This window comes from Ranitomeya imitator, chromosome 10 (assembly GCF_032444005.1).
Source record: "Ranitomeya imitator isolate aRanImi1 chromosome 10, aRanImi1.pri, whole genome shotgun sequence".
Taxonomy (NCBI): domain Eukaryota; kingdom Metazoa; phylum Chordata; class Amphibia; order Anura; family Dendrobatidae; genus Ranitomeya; species Ranitomeya imitator.
This window is the reverse complement of record NC_091291.1, coordinates 6,519,992-6,538,734: the sequence shown is the minus strand read 5'-3', so window position 1 is coordinate 6,538,734 and position 18,743 is coordinate 6,519,992. Positions and strand designations below refer to the sequence as shown.

Sequence of the window (18,743 nt, the reverse complement as noted above, 5' to 3'; positions counted from 1 at the left end):
TGTACTCCGTCCTGTCCTATATAGAGACTCCCCCTGTATAACACCCTGTACTCCGGTCTGCCCTATATAGAGATCCCCCTGTATAACACCCTGTACTCCGGTCTGTCCTATATAGAGATCCCCCTGTATAACACCCTGTACTCCGGTCTGTCCTATATAGAGATCCCCCTGTATAACACCCTGTACTCCGGCCTGTCCTATATAGAGATCCCCCTGTATAACACCCTGTACTCCGGTCTGTCCTATATAGAGATCCCCCTGTATAACACCCTGTACTCCGGCCTGTCCTATATAGAGATCCCCCTGTATAACACCCTGTACTCCGGTCTGTCCTGTATAGAGATTCCCCTGTATAACACCCTGTACTCCGGTCTGTCCTATATAGAGATCCCCCTGTATAACACCCTGTACTCCGGTCTGTCCTATATAGAGATCCCCCTGTATAACACCCTGTACTCCGGTCTGTCCTATATAGAGACTCCCCCTGTATAACACCCTGTACTCCGGCCTGTCCTATATAGAGATCCCCCTGTATAACACCCTGTACTCCGGCCTGTCCTATATAGAGATCCCCCTGTATAACACCCTGTACTCCGGCCTGTCCTATATAGAGATCCCCCTGTATAACACCCTGTACTCCGGCCTGTCCTATATAGAGATCCCCTCTGTATAACACCCTGTACTCCGTCCTGTCCTATATAGAGACCCCCTCTGTATAACACCCTGTACTCCGGCCTGTCCTATATAGAGATCCCCTTGTATAACACCCTGTACTCCGGTCTGTCCTATATAGAGACCCCCCCCCCCCCTCTGTATAACACCCTTTACTCCGGCCTGTCCTATATAGAGACCCCCCCCCCCCTCTGTATAACACCCTGTACTCCGGCCTGTCCTATATAGAGACCCCCCCCCTGTATAACACCCTGTACTCCGTCCTGTCCTATATAGAGATCCCCCTGTATAACACCCTGTACTCCGGACTGTCCTATATAGAGATCCCCTCTGTATAACACCCTGTACTCCGGCCTGTCCTATATAGAGATCCCCCCTGTATAACACCCTGTACTCCGGTCTGTCCTATATAGAGATCCCCTCTGTATAACACCCTGTACTCCGGCCTGTCCTATATAGAGATCCCCCCTGTATAACACCCTGTACTCCGGCCTGTCCTATATAGAGATCCCCCTGTATAACACCCTGTACTCCGGCCTGTCCTATATAGAGATCCCCCTGTATAACACCCTGTACTCCGGCCTGTCCTATATAGAGACCCCCCCCCCTGTATAACACCCTGTACTCCGGCCTGTCCTATATAGAGATCCCCCCCCCCCCCCCCCCGTATAACACCCTGTACTCCTGTCTGTCCTATATAGAGATCCCCCCTGTATAACATCCTGTACTCTGTCCTGTCCTATATAGAGATCCCCCCCCCCTCTGTATAACACCCTGTACTCCGGCCTGTCCTATATAGAGACCCCCCCCCCCCCCCTGTATAACACCCTGTACTCCGGTCTGTCCTATATAGAGATCCCCCCTGTATAACACCCTGTACTCCGGCCTGTCCTATATAGAGATCCCCCCTGTATAACACCCTGTACTCCGGCCTGTCCTATATAGAGATCCCCCCCCCCCCCCCCCTGTATAACACCCTGTACTCCGGCCTGTCCTATATAGAGATCCCCCCTGTATAACACCCTGTACTCCGGTCTGTCCTATATAGAGATCCCCCCTGTATAACACCCTGTACTCCGGCCTGTCCTATATAGAGATCCCCCTGTATAACACCCTGTACTCCGGCCTGTCCTATATAGAGATCCCCCCTGTATAACACCCTGTACTCTGGCCTGTCCTATATAGAGATCCCCCTGTATAACACCCTGTACTCCGGTCTGTCCTATATAGAGATCCCCCCTGTATAACACCCTGTACTCCGGCCTGTCCTATATAGAGATCCCCCCTGTATAACACCCTGTACTCCGGCCTGTCCTATATAGAGATCCCCCCTGTATAACACCCTGTACTCCGGTCTGTCCTATATATGGAGATCCCCCCTGTATAACACCCTGTACTCCGGCCTGTCCTATATAGAGATCCCCCTGTATAACACCCTGTACTCCGGCCTGTCCTATATAGAGATCCCCCTGTATAACACCCTGTACTCCGGCCTGTCCTATATAGAGATCCCCCCTGTATAACACCCTGTACTCCGGCCTGTCCTATATAGAGATCCCCCCTGTATAACACCCTGTACTCCGGCCTGTCCTATATAGAGATCCCCCTGTATAGCACCCTGTACTCTGTCCTGTCCTATATAGAGACCCCCCCCCCCCCCTGTATAACACCCTGTACTCCGGCCTGTCCTATATAGAGATCCCCCTGTATAACACCCTGTACTCTGTCCTGTCCTATATAGAGATCCCCCCCCTGTATAACACCCTGTACTCCGGCCTGTCCTATATAGAGATCCCCCTGTATAACACCCTGTACTCTGTCCTGTCCTATATAGAGACCCCCCCCCCCCCCTGTATAACACCCTGTACTCCGGCCTGTCCTATATAGAGATCTCTCTGTATAACCGCAGCTTTTGGCTGATGTCACCTTGGAGACTGCTGCGGTCACCGTGGTGACAGATTACAGTGTGATGTATGTAACGTGTGCGCTCTGTGTGTAGCGGTGTCATTGCTGGAATCCTCCCTTGTGCTCTGATACATTGTAACACTCCCTTCTCTTTGGTCTCTGTTCTCACTGGCAGTTTCTCAGTTTGCTCCGGATTTCCCGCCTGCTGTTGCTTTTTGCCTTTCTCTTCCACTTTGTGTCTTTCTGTGACGTCTCCACCAGTTCATGTTTGGTTTCTGTGACGTTCCCGATCTGCTCTGTGTCGCGTCTCCTTGGTTTTATATGTCTGGAACGTTTAGTAACTTTGTGATCCGCTCTGTGTTCCCTTTGTCAGAGCAGTTTTGAGCTTTGCGGTTAGTAAATGGAAACATTTTGTTACTGTCAGAAAGCTATTCGGACCAGTTACTTCTCACAGCTGAAGGTTTGTTACAGTTCAGGACATACATGGCGTTTGGCTCGCTTCTCGCCATGGTCTGCCCTCCTTGGCACTTCTGTACCCGTCTTCCTGCTGCAGCAAACATGGCGCTCGTCTTTACCTAAGTTTCCTGCCTAATTGTCATTTCTTCCAATGGCTGCATTATAATCCGTGCACATTGTAGCAGGAGGAGCCACGCCAGGCGCTGCAGCTAGTGTCCTGACCGCTGCTGACAGTCTGGGAATATCGCCCTCCTCTTTATTATATACTGTGTCCTGTCCGTTATATTACAGCTCCACATTCCAGCGCATTAGCGCTTTCACATCTGCTGTAACCATATACCCATCCGTCTCCGGGCAGCCACTTTCCATTCTGCCCGGCCAAAAATAGATCCGGCTCCGGAGCCGCAGCTCGGACGTGTGGGCACGGCGAAGTGCTGGGATCGTCACGTGCCACCCCCGGGCAGAAGACGAGCTGTATAACATGGCAGCTTGAGCTTTTCCCCTGGTTGGTGACAGCGTGGTCCTGGACGCTGGTCTGGTTGCTAGGTAACTGAACGATTTGTGGTTGCTACAACGTTTCCCTAGTAATCCCACAAGTCCGCCAGCTCTGTGCCGCTTCGGATGATCAGAATTTCCAGATTACCGGATGACGTCTTATTCTTAACCCTGTTGTGGTTTTCTACTCCATTCACCTCCAGAGCTGCGTTCACAGTCTCTGTCAGGAGTCCAAACTGTGAGCGAAAAAAAAAAGAAAAGAAAGACAAATTGGACATAACTTCACACAGAACCTAAAAAAAAGTGGGCAAAATTATTGGCACCTTTCCAAAATTGTTAGTAAACAACTTGGTTTTCAGGTTGTTCCAATACACGCAAAAAAAAAAAAAAAAAATAAACGCGTATAACAAAACTTGTGATGGCCGTAGTTTTCTGGAAGAAATACTTCATTTTCTGAAACAATTTCAAGGGTGAAAACAATTTCACCGTGACTGTATATCAGTACTGGAGCTGATGTCAGACACACATACAGTGGCATGTAAAAGTCTGGGCACCCCTGCTCAAAACTCCTGTTATTGGGAACAGTTGAAGATGAAATTATCTATAAAAGGCCTAAAGTTACAGATGACAAATTTCCTTAGTGATTTTGGCAGACCCTGCTTGACTGCAATAGACCTTCAGAAAGATTAATCAGGCTCTGGAGTTATGGTACATTATTCTACTGTTCAGAGACACCTGCACAAATATGGCATTCATGGAAGAGTCATCAGAAGAAAACCTCTCCTGCATCCTCACCATAAAATTCAGCATCAGAAGTAAAAGAAACAAGCCTGATGCATTTTGGAAACAAATCCTGTGGACCGATGAGGATAGAAAAGAACTCTGACCACAATGATCACACGTATGTGTGGAGTATAAAGACACAGAATTTCAGGAAAAGAACATCTCGCCCACCATTAAGCATGGGGGAGGATCAATCATGCTTTGCGGTTATATTGCTGTCAATGGCACGGGGAACATTTCACGGGTAGAGGGAAGGATGGATTCAATGAGATTTGAACAAATTCTTGATGCAAACATAAAACCATCTGTAATAAGCTGAAGGTGAAGAGAGGAAGAGGATCTCTGCTACAAATGGAGACTGACCCTAAACACACGTCACAATCCACAATAGACGACCTCAAAAGCCGCAAGCTGAAGGTTTTACAATGGCCCTCACAGTCCCCTGATCTGAACATCATTGACAATCTATGGCGAGACCTAAAAATAGCAGAGGATGGAAGACGGTCCAGGAATCTCATAGAACGGGAGGAATTCTCCAAGGAAGAACGGAGGAAAATCCCTCAAAGGGGGGCGCTACTGGGTACTAACCATGCAGGGTGCACAGACTTTTACATGCCAGTGTAATGTAATGTCTGGGGGTTATATCAGTACTCTGCATCGCAGGGTGGGTAAGGTTGATTATGTTGCAATCTGACAGGTGGCCGATGGGGGGCAGGTGGCCGGGGCTTGTGGGGGTGCAGGCGCACATGGCTTGTTGGACCAGTGGTCACAGCAGCATTTAGTTTTTTCTTAGCTCGTATGTCTGTGAATCTCGCCTGGTGGGCACCGTGCAGGGGACAACACTGAGCTTTGACACCTATGTGGGTGTGGAGATGCCTCTGTCCAGCGCTGACCATGATGGGCTCCATCGCTTCTCCGTCCACAGACCCCCCGGGGTGCTGAGATCCCAGGACCTCACATACCAGGAGCGGCCCCCTCTCCGCTTTCACCGCTGAGCGGTGGAGACAACCTTATACCTGAGCAGCTCGGCTATTCCGCCTGTCGGCACATTCCGCGGCCGGGAGGAGGCTGCCAGCCAGCTACATACATGATGGGCATGACTGAGCGCTGTCTGTGCAGCATTTATGGGGGCAGAGGTCTAAACTGGGACCCCCACGATCCAGAATGGGAGCGTTCTGTATATCAGGGCGTTCTGGGGACCCCTCTAAGTCGCCTCCTCGGGTTTACATGGGGAAGAGGTTTTGTTTGATGATGGAGACGATCTGACGCAGTCCCCTCTGGGGTTTTATAGGGATTCTCCACCGCACCATGTCCAGCTTAATGTGAGCTAGTGTTCTCTGCTATCAGCCAATCCAGAGCAGTTATAGCATGACAGTTATTTCCTTAAGCTGTGGCTTCCTGTCCTTAAACTGCGGCTTCCTGTCCTTAAGCTGTGGCTTCCGGTCCTTAAGCTGTGGCTTCCTGTCCTTTAAGCTGTGGCTTCCTGTCCTTAAGCTGTGGCTTCCTGTCCTTAAGCTGTGGCTTCCGGTCCTTAAGCTGTGGCTTCCGGTCCTTAAGCTGTGGCTTCCGGTCCTTAAGCTGTGGCTTCCGGTCCTTAAGCTGTGGCTTCCGGTCCTTAAGCTGTGGCTTCCGGTCCTTAAGCTGTGGCTTCCGGTCCTTAAACTGTGGCTTCCGGTCCTTAAGCTGTGGCTTCCGGTCCTTAAGCTGTGGCTTCCGGTCCTTAAGCTGTGGCTTCCGGTCCTTAAGCTGTGGCTTCCGGTCCTTAAGCTGTGGCTTCCGGTCCTTAAGCTGTGGCTTCCGGTCCTTAAGCTGTGGCTTCCGGTCCTTAAGCTGTGGCTTCCGGTCCTTAAGCTGTGGCTTCCGGTCCTTAAGCTGTGGCTTCCGGTCCTTAAGCTGTGGCTTCCGGTCCTTAAGCTGTGGCTTCCGGTCCTTAAGCTGTGGCTTCCGGTACAACTTCTTGTTAATGGTTTTAGCCACCAGTCTGCAACTTTCCAAAACCGGAAAGTACTCCAGTCACATCCAGAGCTGCATTTGCAACCCAGTGAGCAGTGCATTGTGGGAGCCTAGTTGTCAGTTGTCACCTGACATGAGCGACCTGGAAAAGTTTTTGAAGCAGCTTTGGATGTAACTGGAGAAAACGGCACACAATCACTCAAAATAAGGGAAAAAAGGCTTTTACAAATGGTCTTTTTTTTTTTTGTAGATTTTGTGTTGTTGATTGCAGCTCGTTACCGCAGGGCAGTCAGCGGGGGGCGCTGTATCTGTGCGTGACTATAGGTTGGCGTCAGTGCGGAATGGTTCCCATCTGCTGCCAGAGGAGAGCGCGTCCAGCCGCCATGCAGCAACCGCATTGCTCGCAGTGAGGCGTCCTGCCGACCTCAGCACGGATGGGAGCCTTGGCAGCGGATGAAAGGGAAGTCAGATTTCCTCGCTGCCTTTAACAAGGGGAGAAAAATGAAGCTTTAGACACATAAACATCCCATCAGCAGGATAAACACTGGCGCTGCAATCACTGCTGCACGTGGCCGAGGCTGGAGGGTCCGCAAAGCTCCCCCCGACGCTGCGACATAACCTGAGGCCGCGTGTGGGCATGGTGTCCGAGCCCAGAGGTCTGAAGATCTGCCCCCTGTGTGCGGCTGGGCCCCGCGTACCTGCCCCCTGTGTGCGGCTGGGCCCCGCGTACCTGCCCCCTGTGTGCGGCTGGGCCCGCGTACCTGCCCCCTGTGTGCGGCTGGGCCCCGCGTACCTGCCCCCTGTGTGCGGCTGGGCCCCGCGTACCTGCCCCCTGTGTGCGGCTGGGCCCCGCGTACCTGCCCCCTGTGTGCGGCTGGGCCCCGCGTACCTGCCCCCTGTGTGCGGCTGGGCCCCGCGTACCTGCCCCCTGTGTGCGGCTGGGCCCCGCGTACCTGCCCCCTGTGTGCGGCTGGGCCCCGCGTACCTGCCCCCTGTGTGCGGCTGGGCCCCGCGTACCTGCCCCCTGTGTGCGGCTGGGCCCCGCGTACCTGCCCCCTGTGTGCGGCTGGGCCCCGCGTACCTGCCCCCTGTGTGCGGCTGGGCCCCGCTTACCTGCCCCCTGTGTGCGGCTGGGCCCCGCGTACCTGCCCCCTGTGTGCGGCTGGGCCCCGCGTACCTGCCCCCTGTGTGCGGCTGGGCCCCGCGTACCTGCCCCCTGTGTGCGGCTGGGCCCCGCGTACCTGCCCCGTGTGTGCGGCTGGGCCCCGCGTACCTGCCCCGTGTGTGCGGCTGGGCCCCGCGTACCTGCCCCGTGTGTGCGGCTGGGCCCCGCGTACCTGCCCCGTGTGTGCGGCTGGGCCCCGCGTACCTGCCCCGTGTGTGCGGCTGGGCCCCGCGTACCTGCCCCGTGTGTGCGGCTGGGCCCCGCGTACCTGCCCCCTGTGTGCGGCTGGGCCCCGCGTACCTGCCCCCTGTGTGCGGCTGGGCCCCGCGTACCTGCCCCCTGTGTGCGGCTGGGCCCCGCGTACCTGCCCCCTGTGTGCGGCTGGGCCCCGCGTACCTGCCCCCTGTGTGCGGCTGGGCCCGCGTACCTGCCCCGTGTGTGCGGCTGGGCCCCGCGTACCTGCCCCGTGTGTGCGGCTGGGCCCCGCGTACCTGCCCCGTGTGTGCGGCTGGGCCCCGCGTACCTGCCCCCTGTGTGCGGCTGGGCCCCGCGTACCTGCCCCCTGTGTGCGGCTGGGCCCCGCGTACCTGCCCCCTGTGTGCGGCTGGGCCCCGCGTACCTGCCCCCTGTGTGCGGCTGGGCCCCGCGTACCTGCCCCCTGTGTGCGGCTGGGCCCCGCGTACCTGCCCCCTGTGTGCGGCTGGGCCCCGCGTACCTGCCCCCTGTGTGCGGCTGGGCCCCGCGTACCTGCCCCCTGTGTGCATGCATCCTGTCCTGTATATATAATTATACATTAGTGCCTCTTTTCTGATCTGTGCAGAGATTTTCGGTTCGTGTCGCTCCTGATATCCTCAGGGTGTGATATGTGCAGGTGTCGGGGGTCCCGGGTGTGACATGTGCAGGTGTCGGGGGTCCCGGGTGTGACATGTGCAGGTGTCGGGGGTCCCGGGTGTGACATGTGCAGGTGTCGGGGGTCCCGGGTGTGACATGTGCAGGTGTCGGGGGTCCCGGGTGTGACATGTGCAGGTGTCGGGGGTCCCGGGTGTGACATGTGCAGGTGTCGGGGGTCCCGGGTGTGACATGTGCAGGTGTCGGGGGTCCCGGGTGTGACATGTGCAGGTGTCGGGGGTCCCGGGTGTGACATGTGCAGGTGTCGGGGGTCCCGGGTGTGACATGTGCAGGTGTCGGGGGTCCCGGGTGTGACATGTGCAGGTGTCGGGGGTCCCGGGTGTGACATGTGCAGGTGTCGGGGGTCCCGGGTGTGACATGTGCAGGTGTCGGGGGTCCCGGGTGTGACATGTGCAGGTGTCGGGGGTCCCGGGTGTGACATGTGCAGGTGTCGGGGGTCCCGGGTGTGACATGTGCAGGTGTCGGGGGGTCCCGGGTGTGACATGTGCAGGTGTCGGGGGGGTCCCGGGTGTGACATGTGCAGGTTCTTCTCCGTTGAAGCGACAGTGTTGTGGGGTCACTGGCTGATAACTGCGAGGCTTCCCTGCCGGTCTTCTCTTTTCTCTGCAGTCGTTTCCTCTTTTTGTATCTTCTTACATTGATCTCTTGACTTTTCTTCCTGCTTCTTTTGACCTTTAGACTTTCTCTTCCTCTTTAGTGAAGTGCTGACTAATGTGACGTCCTATGCTCCACTCACATCCAGAGCTGCTGCACGTTTTTGCCGATTTCCACCACCTGTCAGGGAAAGCCCTGTTAGTAATTGTGGCTGCCCTGGTTCCGGGGAACCCTGCATTATAATCCATGGTGTGTGGGGCGCGAGGATGGTGGGCTCAGTACGTAGTGGGGGCTTTGTGCTCTGATTAGATCTGGGACCAGTTTCTTCGCCCCTCTAGTCCCTGAGGTTTATCTCCATTAGATTATAGAGGATGCTGGGCAGTGTTGTGTGCAGGTACCCCGGGAGCGCCCCCTGCAGGGCTGTGGGCGAACGTTGCCAGCGCCGGGCGTATCCACACACAGTGCTGACCCCAGACTCATCTGTGCTGCACCAAGGAGCCTGGCAGGAACCCAGCGCCACCTGCTGGAAGCCAATGCTACTAGCGCCCCCACCTGAGCTCCTACTGGACTGAGCTCCGAAACTCCAGTGTAAAACTGTCAGGAAGGGACAAGCGTCAGGAAACTGGTGCCAAGCCAGGACCTTAGGGATCACTGCCGCTCATGGTGCTGTCTGTTCTGTACTGGAGCATTCGCTGGGATTTATGTTAAGCGTCGGGCGTCTCATAATATAACTTATATTTCTGTACATTTTATCTTTCAGAGTGACCAGCAGTTGGACTGTGCCTTGGACTTGATGAGGCGTCTCCCTCCCCAACAGATTGAGAAGAACCTCAGTGACCTCATTGACTTGGTAAGAACCCGAACGTCTGACTTCTAACCCTCCTACTTCTGTTAGGTGCCCTCAGTTGCCTCCTATTCTAGGTCTGGTACGGGCCCTCTGTTTCCCCCATCCTAATTTGGTACTGGCCCTCTGCTTTTTAAACCCCTTCCTCGGTCTGGTACAGCCGGCCCTCTGCTCCCTTCCCCCTGTCCTAGGTCTGGTACGGGCCCTCTGCTCCCCCATCCTAGGTCAGATACGGGCCCTCTGCTCCGCCTTCCCTTCCCTAGGTCTGGTACCGGCCCTCTGCTCCCCCTCTCCCCCCGTCCTAGGTCTGGCACTGGCCCTCTGCTCCCCCTTCCCTGTCCTAGGTCTGGTACTGGCCCTCTGCTCCCCCATCCTAGGTCTGATACGGGCCCTCTGCTCCCCCCACCCTATCCTAGGTCTGGTACCGGCCCTCTGCTCCCCCCTCCCCCCGTCCTAGGTCTGGTGCCGGCCCTCTGCTCCCCCTTCCCTGCCCTAGGTCTGGTACTGGCCCTCTGCTTCCCCATCCTGTGGGTTTTCTAACGCTCTACATGTGGCAGGCTTCCCTCCTGTTCTTGGATCTTGCTCTCACATTGACTGTGCCTGCTGGGAGTGATGCTCCAGTTCCCGGCTCTTACATGATGAGGGTGCTCTCTCCCTGTTGGGCTGAGCCTTGTAGTGAGAGTACAGTGACCCGTGACTAGCTGCCTCCCCAGACTGTTTACCACCATTAGTGGAGCCTCCTGGCGCGTCACGTTCCCGGAGCTGATAATTAGATCACATTAGCCGCCCTGTCATTCAAACGTCTTGTGATCCAGATAAGCCGGGGTGAGAGCGCGAGGAGAGGAGCGAGACAGGCGGGACCTGGTCCAGAGCGCTCATCTATGTCTGATTAATGGAGCAGGGTCTGCGGCCTTTATGGGGGGAGTAAATAACCTCCAGGTAGAAGCAAGACCCTCAACCCAACAGCTCGGAGTCTGAAGCGCGAACCTGTCGTCCCGCCACCTGCCGGTCGTCCCGCCACCTGCCGGTCGTCCCGCCACCTGCCGGTCGTCCCGCCACCTGCCGGTCGTCCCGCCACCTGCCGGTCGTCCCGCCACCTGCCGGTCGTCCCGCCACCTGCCGGTCGTCCCGCCACCTGCCGGTCGTCCCGCCACCTGCCGGTCGTCCCGCCACCTGCCGGTCGTCCCGCCACCTGCCGGTCGTCCCGCCACCTGCCGGTCGTCCCGCCACCTGCCGGTCGTCCCGCCACCTGCCGGTCGTCCCGCCACCTGCCGGTCGTCCCGCCACCTGCCGGTCGTCCCGCCACCTGCCGGTCGTCCCGCCACCTGCCGGTCGTCCCGCCACCTGCCGGTCGTCCCGCCACCTGCCGGTCGTCCCGCCACCTGCCGGTCGTCCCGCCACCTGCCGGTCGTCCCGCCACCTGCCGGTCGTCCCGCCACCTGCCGGTCGTCCCGCCACCTGCCGGTCGTCCCGCCACCTGCCGGTCGTCCCGCCACCTGCCGGTCGTCCCGCCACCTGCCGGTCGTCCCGCCACCTGCCGGTCGTCCCGCCACCTGCCGGTCGTCCCGCCACCTGCCGGTCGTCCCGCCACCTGCCGGTCGTCCCGCCACCTGCCGGTCGTCCCGCCACCTGCCGGTCGTCCCGCCACCTGCCGGTCGTCCCGCCACCTGCCGGTCGTCCCGCCACCTGCCGGTCGTCCCGCCACCGCTCTTCCTTCTCTTGGAGGTCGCGGTTGTTCCCGGCTCCTGCATTCATCGTTGCGGCACATAAATGTTGTAGGAGGAGAGCGATTGTCGGAAACGTCCAGGCCCCATTGTGCGCAGATCTATGAAGCCGTGTCTGAGCCCCCCCCCCCCCCCCGTCCACTTCCCACCTGTCAGCCGGTCCCGCCTGGACGCTCACATTTCCCTCTTGGTCCATATCCCAGCTCGCCATCTCTGCAGAGATCTGGTTTCTGGCCAGGACAATGGCCGCAGTCTTGCACGATCAGTTTACAAGTGGTTAAGTTTAATTAAGTTTGTTCAGGTACCTGGCTGAGTGATTGGCGGAGGGGCCGCGGCCCCGGGGACGACAAGAGGAACCTTGTTCCACGCACGGTACAAGAATCTCATTAACATCTCTCAATTTGTCGTCTTTGTTTTCCTCCTCTTTGAATGTCCCCTGAAGACTTTCTGAAGTTTCATTCTTACCTCCACCCCCCGCGACATCCGGAGATTTCTGTACGCCGTACCACCCATCCTCTCACCGCTGATAGCCGATCTGTCCACACCGCACTCATACATGACCTGCGCGTGATCTCGGCCCACCCAAGTCTGCCACCTTCCCCCTCATCACAGAGCCAGGTGCATTACATCCAGTCCGTAGTGATAGCTGCCATTGTGCATGGTTCACTGACGTCATGTATAGCAGGTGAAATAAGGGTTAAAATACAAAGGTGCTGTTGACATGAAATTCTTATCAGATGTCGGTAACAATCCATCCAGTCCAGAGAGGAAAGAAATCCTCATAGATGTCCATAAACTGTAATAATGAGAAATGACACAGGCAAAAGTATTGAACACATGAAGAAAGAGTGGAGCGACAAGCCCTGGAAACTCATATAAGTCCTGATATCGGCTGAGATCTATCAGTAGTTAGAAAGCAATCCTGCCACTTAGTGACAAATATCAGCTGGTTCACCTGATGGCCTATAAGAAGGTGTCTCATAACTTAGGTGACACTCAAGAAATGTTTCACGATGGGTGAAACCAGTGAGCTGTCTCGAGACCTTCACAACCTTATTGTTGTAAAACATACTGATGACATTGGTGACAGGAGAATTTCTAAACTACTGAAGGTTCCATTGAGCGCTGCTGGGGCTATAATCCGGATGTGGAAAGAACATAATTTCACCATAAACTGGTCACGACCAGGTGCTCCTCACAAGATTTCACCATAAACCGGCCACGACCTGGTGCTACCCACAAGATTTCACCATAAACCGGCCACGACCAGGTGCTCCTCACAAGATTTCACCATAAACCGGCCACGACCTGGTGCTACCCACAGGATTTCATCATAAATCGGCCATGACAGGTGCTCCCCGCAAGATTTCACCATAAACCGGCCATGACAGGTGCTCCCCGCAAGATTTCACCATAAACCGGCCATGACAGGTGCTCCCCGCAAGATTTCACCATAAACCGGCCATGACAGGTGCTCCCCGCAAGATTTCACCATAAACCGGCCATGACAGGTGCTCCCCGCAAGATTTCACCATAAACCGGCCATGACAGGTGCTCCCCGGAAGATTTCAATCAGAGGAGTGAAAATAAGTAGCAGGAGAGTTGTCCTAGGACACCTGTGGAGACCTGCAGAAAGACCTGGAGTCGTCAGGCTCAATTATTTCAAAGAAAACTTTATGTAATGCACTCAACCTCCATGGGTGGCCTGTATAATAATAATAATAATAATAATCTTTATTTTTATATAGCGCTAACATATTCCGCAGCGCTTTACAGTTTGCACACATTATCGTCACTGTCCCCGTTGAAGCTCACAATCTAAATTCCCTATCCGTATGTCTTTGGAATGTGGGAGGAAACCGGAGAACCCGGAGGAAACCCACGCAAACACGGAGAGAACATGCAAACTCTTTGCAGATGTTGTCCTGGGTGGGATTAGAACCCAGGACTCCAGCGCTGCAAGGCTGCAGTGCTAACCACTGCGCCACCGTGCTGCCCTTGTATGCACGCTCCCCACGCAGCGTCTATGGCCTGTATGCACGCTCCCCACGCTGCCTCTATGGCCTGTATGCACGCTCCCCACGCTGCCTCTATGGCCTGTATGCACGCTGCCTCTATGGCCTGTATGCACGATCCCCACGCTGCCTACATGGCCTGTATGCAAGCTCCCCACGCTGCCTCTATGGCCTGCATGCACGCTCCCCACGCTGCCTCTATGGCCTGTATGCAAGCTCCCTACGCTGCCTCTATGGCCTGTATGCAAGCTCCCTACGCTGCCTCTATGGCCTGTATGCACGCTCCCCACGCTGCCTCTATGGCCTGTATGCACGCTCCCCACGCTGCCTCCATGACCTGTATGCACGATCCCCACGCTGCCTCTATGGCCTGTATGCACGCTCCCCACGCTGCCTCTATGGCCTGTATGCACGATCCCCACGCTGCCTCTATGGCCTGTATGCAAGCTCCCCACGCAGCCTCCATGGCCTGTATGCACGCTCCCCACGCAGCCTCCATGGCCTGTATGCACGCTCCCCACGCTGCCTCTATGGCCTGTATGCACGCTCCCCACGCTGCCTCTATGGCCTGTATGCAAGCTCCCCACGCTGCCTCCATGGCCTGTATGCACGATCCCCACGCTGCCTACATGGCCTGTATGCAAGCTCCCCACGCAGCCTCCATGGCCTGTAGGCACACTCACCATGCAACTTCCATGGCAAGACAAAGATCCCAAAACACACAGCCAAGGAAACTCGATGGTTTCAGAGAGAGAAAATAAAGCTCCTAGAATGTCCGTGCCGATCAACGGACCTGAATCCTATAGAAAATGTATGGAAGGGACTAAAGCTCAGAGTCCATAGAAGGAGCTCACAGAGGATTCAGGATGTAAAGTGTGTTTGTGTGGAAGAATGGGAGAAAATCACACCTGAGCAATGCCTGCTACTAGTTTCTCCATAACTAGATTCTTCATAACTTAAATTTATGGACATCTATGGTTTGATTTCTTTGCCTATGGGGATTGGATGGGTTGTTACAGACATCTGGTGAGAATTTCATGTCAATAACACCTTTACAAATGTATTTACTTGAAAAACTGGTGACAGGTTCAATAGTTATTTCACCTGCTGTTTGTATTCAACATGGCAGAGTCACTGTGTGCATACAAAGCTTATCCTTTTTTTATACTCCAGAGCTGCACTCACTATTCTGCTGGTGTAGTCACTGTGTACATACATTACATTACTGATCCTGAGCTACATCCTGTATTATACCCCAGAGCTGCACTCACTATTCTGCTGGTGCAGTCACTGTGTACATATATTACATTACTGATCCTGAGTTACCTCCTGTATTATACTCCAGAGCTGCACTCACTATTCTGCTGGTACAGGCACTGTGTACATACATTACATTACTGATCCTGAGTTACCTCCTGTATTATCCTCCAGAGCTGCACTCACTATTCTGCTGGTGCAGTCACTGTGTACATACATTACATTACTGATCCTGAGTTACATCCTGTATTATACCCCAGAGCTGCACTCACTATTCTGCTGGTGCAGTCACTGTGTACATACATTACATTACTGATCCTGAGTTACCTCCTGTATTATACTCCAGAGCTGCACTCACTATTCTGCTGGTGCAGTCACTGTGTACATACATTACATTACTGATCCTGAGTTACCTCCTGTATTATACTCCAGAGCTGCACTCACTATTCTGCTGGTGCAGTCACTGTGTACATACATTACTGATCCTGAGTTACATCCTGAATTATACTCCCGAGCTGCACTCACTATTCTGCTGGTGCAGTCACTGTGTACATACATTACTGATCCTGAGTTACATCCTGTATTATACTCCAGAGCTGCACCCACTATTCTGCTGGTGCAGTCACTGTGTACATACATTACATTACTGATCCTGAGTTACATCCTGTATTATTCTCCAGAGCTGCACTCACTATTCTGCTGGTGCAGTCACTGTGTACATACATTACTGATCCTGAGTTACATCCTGTATTATACTCCAGAGCTGCACTCACTATTCTGCTGGTGCAGTCACTGTGTACATACATTACATTACTGATCCTGAGTTACATCCTGTATTATACCCCAGAGCTGCACTCACGATTCTGCTGGTGACGCCTCATTGGTTGTCCCTCAGATTTCCTAGAGCCGTTTACCCTATAGAACTATAGATTATATTTTTTAGTATGTCATGGATTTCGTTTCTGAAATTTGTGGTTTTTGAAGAGTTAACTGCCCCCCCTCCCCGTTCCCGCCTTTCTCATCTTTTCTTCTAGACTAAGCTCATTAGGCCTCTGCCAGGACTGTACAAGGTGCAGGAATGTGACCGCTGCTCTGGGCGCACTAATCGCAGAGCATTCCTCTTTTATTGGGAGCTGGAGGCAGTCTGCAGGCAGAGGGTGGCCACAGCCTTTGATGTGTCTGCTCTGTTCATGTCTTTCTTCTCTTTTGCTGGTGTAATAGAATAAGCAGCGTTCATTTTAATGGAGTCCTCCTCCTTTTTCTGCTTTTCCTCATTCTCCTGTTTCTATTTTCCCTCTTTTCTTCCTCCTCTTCCTTTTCCCTGTCCTTTCCCCTTCTGTCTCCTCCTCTTCGCCCCTTCTGTCTCCTCCTCTTCGCCCCTTCTGTCTCCTCCTCTTCGCCCCTTCTGTCTCCTCCTCTTCGCCCCTTCTGTCTCCTCCTCTTCGCCCCTTCTGTCTCCTCCTCTTCGCCCCTTCTGTCTCCTCCTCTTCGCCCCTTCTGTCTCCTCCTCTTCGCCCCTTCTGTCTCCTCCTCTTCGCCCCTTCTGTCTCCTCCTCTTCGCCCCTTCTGTCTCCTCCTCTTCGCCCCTTCTGTCTCCTCCTCTTCGCCCCTTCTGTCTCCTCCTCTTCGCCCCTTCTGTCTCCTCCTCTTCGCCCCTTCTGTCTCCTCCTCTTCGCCCCTTCTGTCTCCTCCTCTTCGCCCCTTCTGTCTCCTCCTCTTCGCCCCTTCTGTCTCCTCCTCTTCGCCCCTTCTGTCTCCTCCTCTTCGCCCCTTCTGTCTCCTCCTCTTCGCCCCTTCTGTCTCCTCCTCTTCGCCCCTTCTGTCTCCTCCTCTTCGCCCCTTCTGTCTCCTCCTCTTCGCCCCTTCTGTCTCCTCCTCTTCGCCCCTTCTGTCTCCTCCTCTTCGCCCCTTCTGTCTCCTCCTCTTCGCCCCTTCTGTCTCCTCCTCTTCGCCCCTTCTGTCTCCTCCTCTTCGCCCCTTCTGTCTCCTCCTCTTCGCCCCTTCTGTCTCCTCCTCTTCGCCCCTTCTGTCTCCTCCTCTTCGCCCCCTCTGTCTCCTCCTCATCATCCTTTTCCTTCTCGCTGCTCCTCATCCTCCTCCTTGCTGCTGCTGCTGCTTCTCCTAGCTGCTGCTCCTCCTCGCTGCTGCTGCTCCTCCTCCTCCTCGCTGCAGCTCCTCTTCGTTGCTGCTCCTCCTCCTCCTCGTTGCTTCTCGTCCTCCTCCTTCTCGCTGCTGCTGCTCCTCCTCGCTGCTCCTCATCATCCTCCTCCTCCTCCTTGCTGCTCCTCATCATCCTCCTCGTTGCCCCTCCTCGCTGCTGCCCCTCCTCCTGGCTGCTGCCCCTCCTCCTGGCTGCTGCCCCTCCTCCTGGCTGCTGCCCCTCCTCCTGGCTGCTGCCCCTCCTCCTGGCTGCTGCCCCTCCTCCTGGCTGCTGCCCCTCCTCCTGGCTGCTGCCCCTCCTCCTGGCTGCTGCCCCTCGTCCTCCTCCTCGCTGCTCCTCGTCCTCCTCCTCGCTGCTCCTCGTCCTCCTCCTCGCTGCTCCTCGTCGTCCTCCTCGCTGCTCCTCGTCCTCCTCCTCGCTGCTCCTCGTCCTCCTCCTCGCTGCTCCTCGTCCTCCTCCTCGCTGCTCCTCGTCCTCCTCCTCGCTGCTCCTCGTCCTCCTCCTCGCTGCTCCTCGTCCTCCTCCTCGCTGCTCCTCGTCCTCCTCCTCGCTGCTCCTCGTCCTCCTCCTCGCTGCTCCTCGTCCTCCTCCTCGCTGCTCCTCGTCCTCCTCCTCGCTGCTCCTCGTCCTCCTCCTCGCTGCTCCTCGTCCTCCTCCTCGCTGCTCCTCGTCCTCCTCCTCGCTGCTCCTCGTCCTCCTCCTCGCTGCTCCTCGTCCTCCTCCTCGCTGCTCCTCGTCCTCCTCCTCGCTGCTCCTCGTCCTCCTCCTCGCTGCTCCTCGTCCTCCTCCTCGCTGCTCCTCGTCCTCCTCCTCGCTGCTCCTCGTCCTCCTCCTCGCTGCTCCTCGTCCTCCTCCTCCTCCTGGCTGCTGCCCCTCCTCCTGGCTGCTGCCCCTCCTCCTCCTCCTCGCTGCTCCTCGTCCTCCTCCTCGCTGCTCCTCGTCCTCCTCCTCGCTGCTCCTCGTCCTCCTCCTCGCTGCTTGTCGTCCTCCTCCTCGCTGCTCGTCGTCCTCCTCCTCGCTGCTCCTCGTCCTCCTCCTCGCTGCTCCTCGTCCTCCTCCTCGCTGCTCCTCGTCCTCCTCCTCCTCCTGGCTGCTGCCCCTCCTCCTGGCTGCTGCCCCTCCTCCTCCTCCTCGCTGCTCCTCGTCCTCCTCCTCGCTGCTCCTCGTCCTCCTCCTCGCTGCTCGTCGTCCTCCTCCTCGCTGCTCCTCGTCCTCCTCCTCCTCCTTGCTGCTGGTCCTCTGACTTGTCCAGAAGATCTAATTTGCATTCCGGTAACCTGGTGAGTTGGTCACCTGTCTTTCTCACTTTACTGCTTGCTGTAAAGTGTGGGGTTGTGTTGCAGGTCCCCAGTCTCTGTGAAGATCTCCTGTCCTCGGTGGATCAGCCCCTGAAGATCGCTCGGGACAAGGTGGTGGGCAAAGACTATCTGCTGTGCGACTACAACAGAGATGGCGACTCCTACAGGTAACCCCCGGTGCCGCAGGCTGCTCCGTGTGATCTGAGCCACCCCCGTGGAGCCCGCCCCTTTAATTCCCCCTCTCCTCTTCCTTACACGCAGGTCACCGTGGAGCAATAAGTACGACCCTCCCCTGGAAGATGGAGCCATGCCGTCCGCCCGTCTGCGCAAGCTGGAGGTGGAAGCCAACAACGCCTTCGACCAGTACCGCGACCTGTAGGTCATCTCTTGCCGGGGATGTGGGGGAAGGGCGCCGCTGCGTGGGACGATGATTGCATCCAGATTCATTTGTTTGGTAGTCGAGCACCAGGGCAACGCAGGAGCGGTGTCAGCGGCCCAGCGCAGGCGGCGTG

General features: G+C 55.9%; 1 protein-coding gene across 2 annotated transcripts in view; it reads left to right on the top strand.

Moving 5' to 3' along the window:
* CAPZB (capping actin protein of muscle Z-line subunit beta) overlaps positions 1 to 18,743 on the top strand; it is a 32,218-nt gene that overhangs the window by 2,096 nt on the left and 11,379 nt on the right. For both annotated transcript variants that reach the window (XM_069741886.1, XM_069741885.1), the window contains exons 2-4: positions 9,693 to 9,782; positions 18,277 to 18,398; positions 18,493 to 18,606. In XM_069741886.1, coding sequence (XP_069597987.1) covers positions 9,693 to 9,782; positions 18,277 to 18,398; positions 18,493 to 18,606 — 326 coding nt within the window. The remainder of the gene's footprint in view (positions 1 to 9,692; positions 9,783 to 18,276; positions 18,399 to 18,492; positions 18,607 to 18,743) is intronic.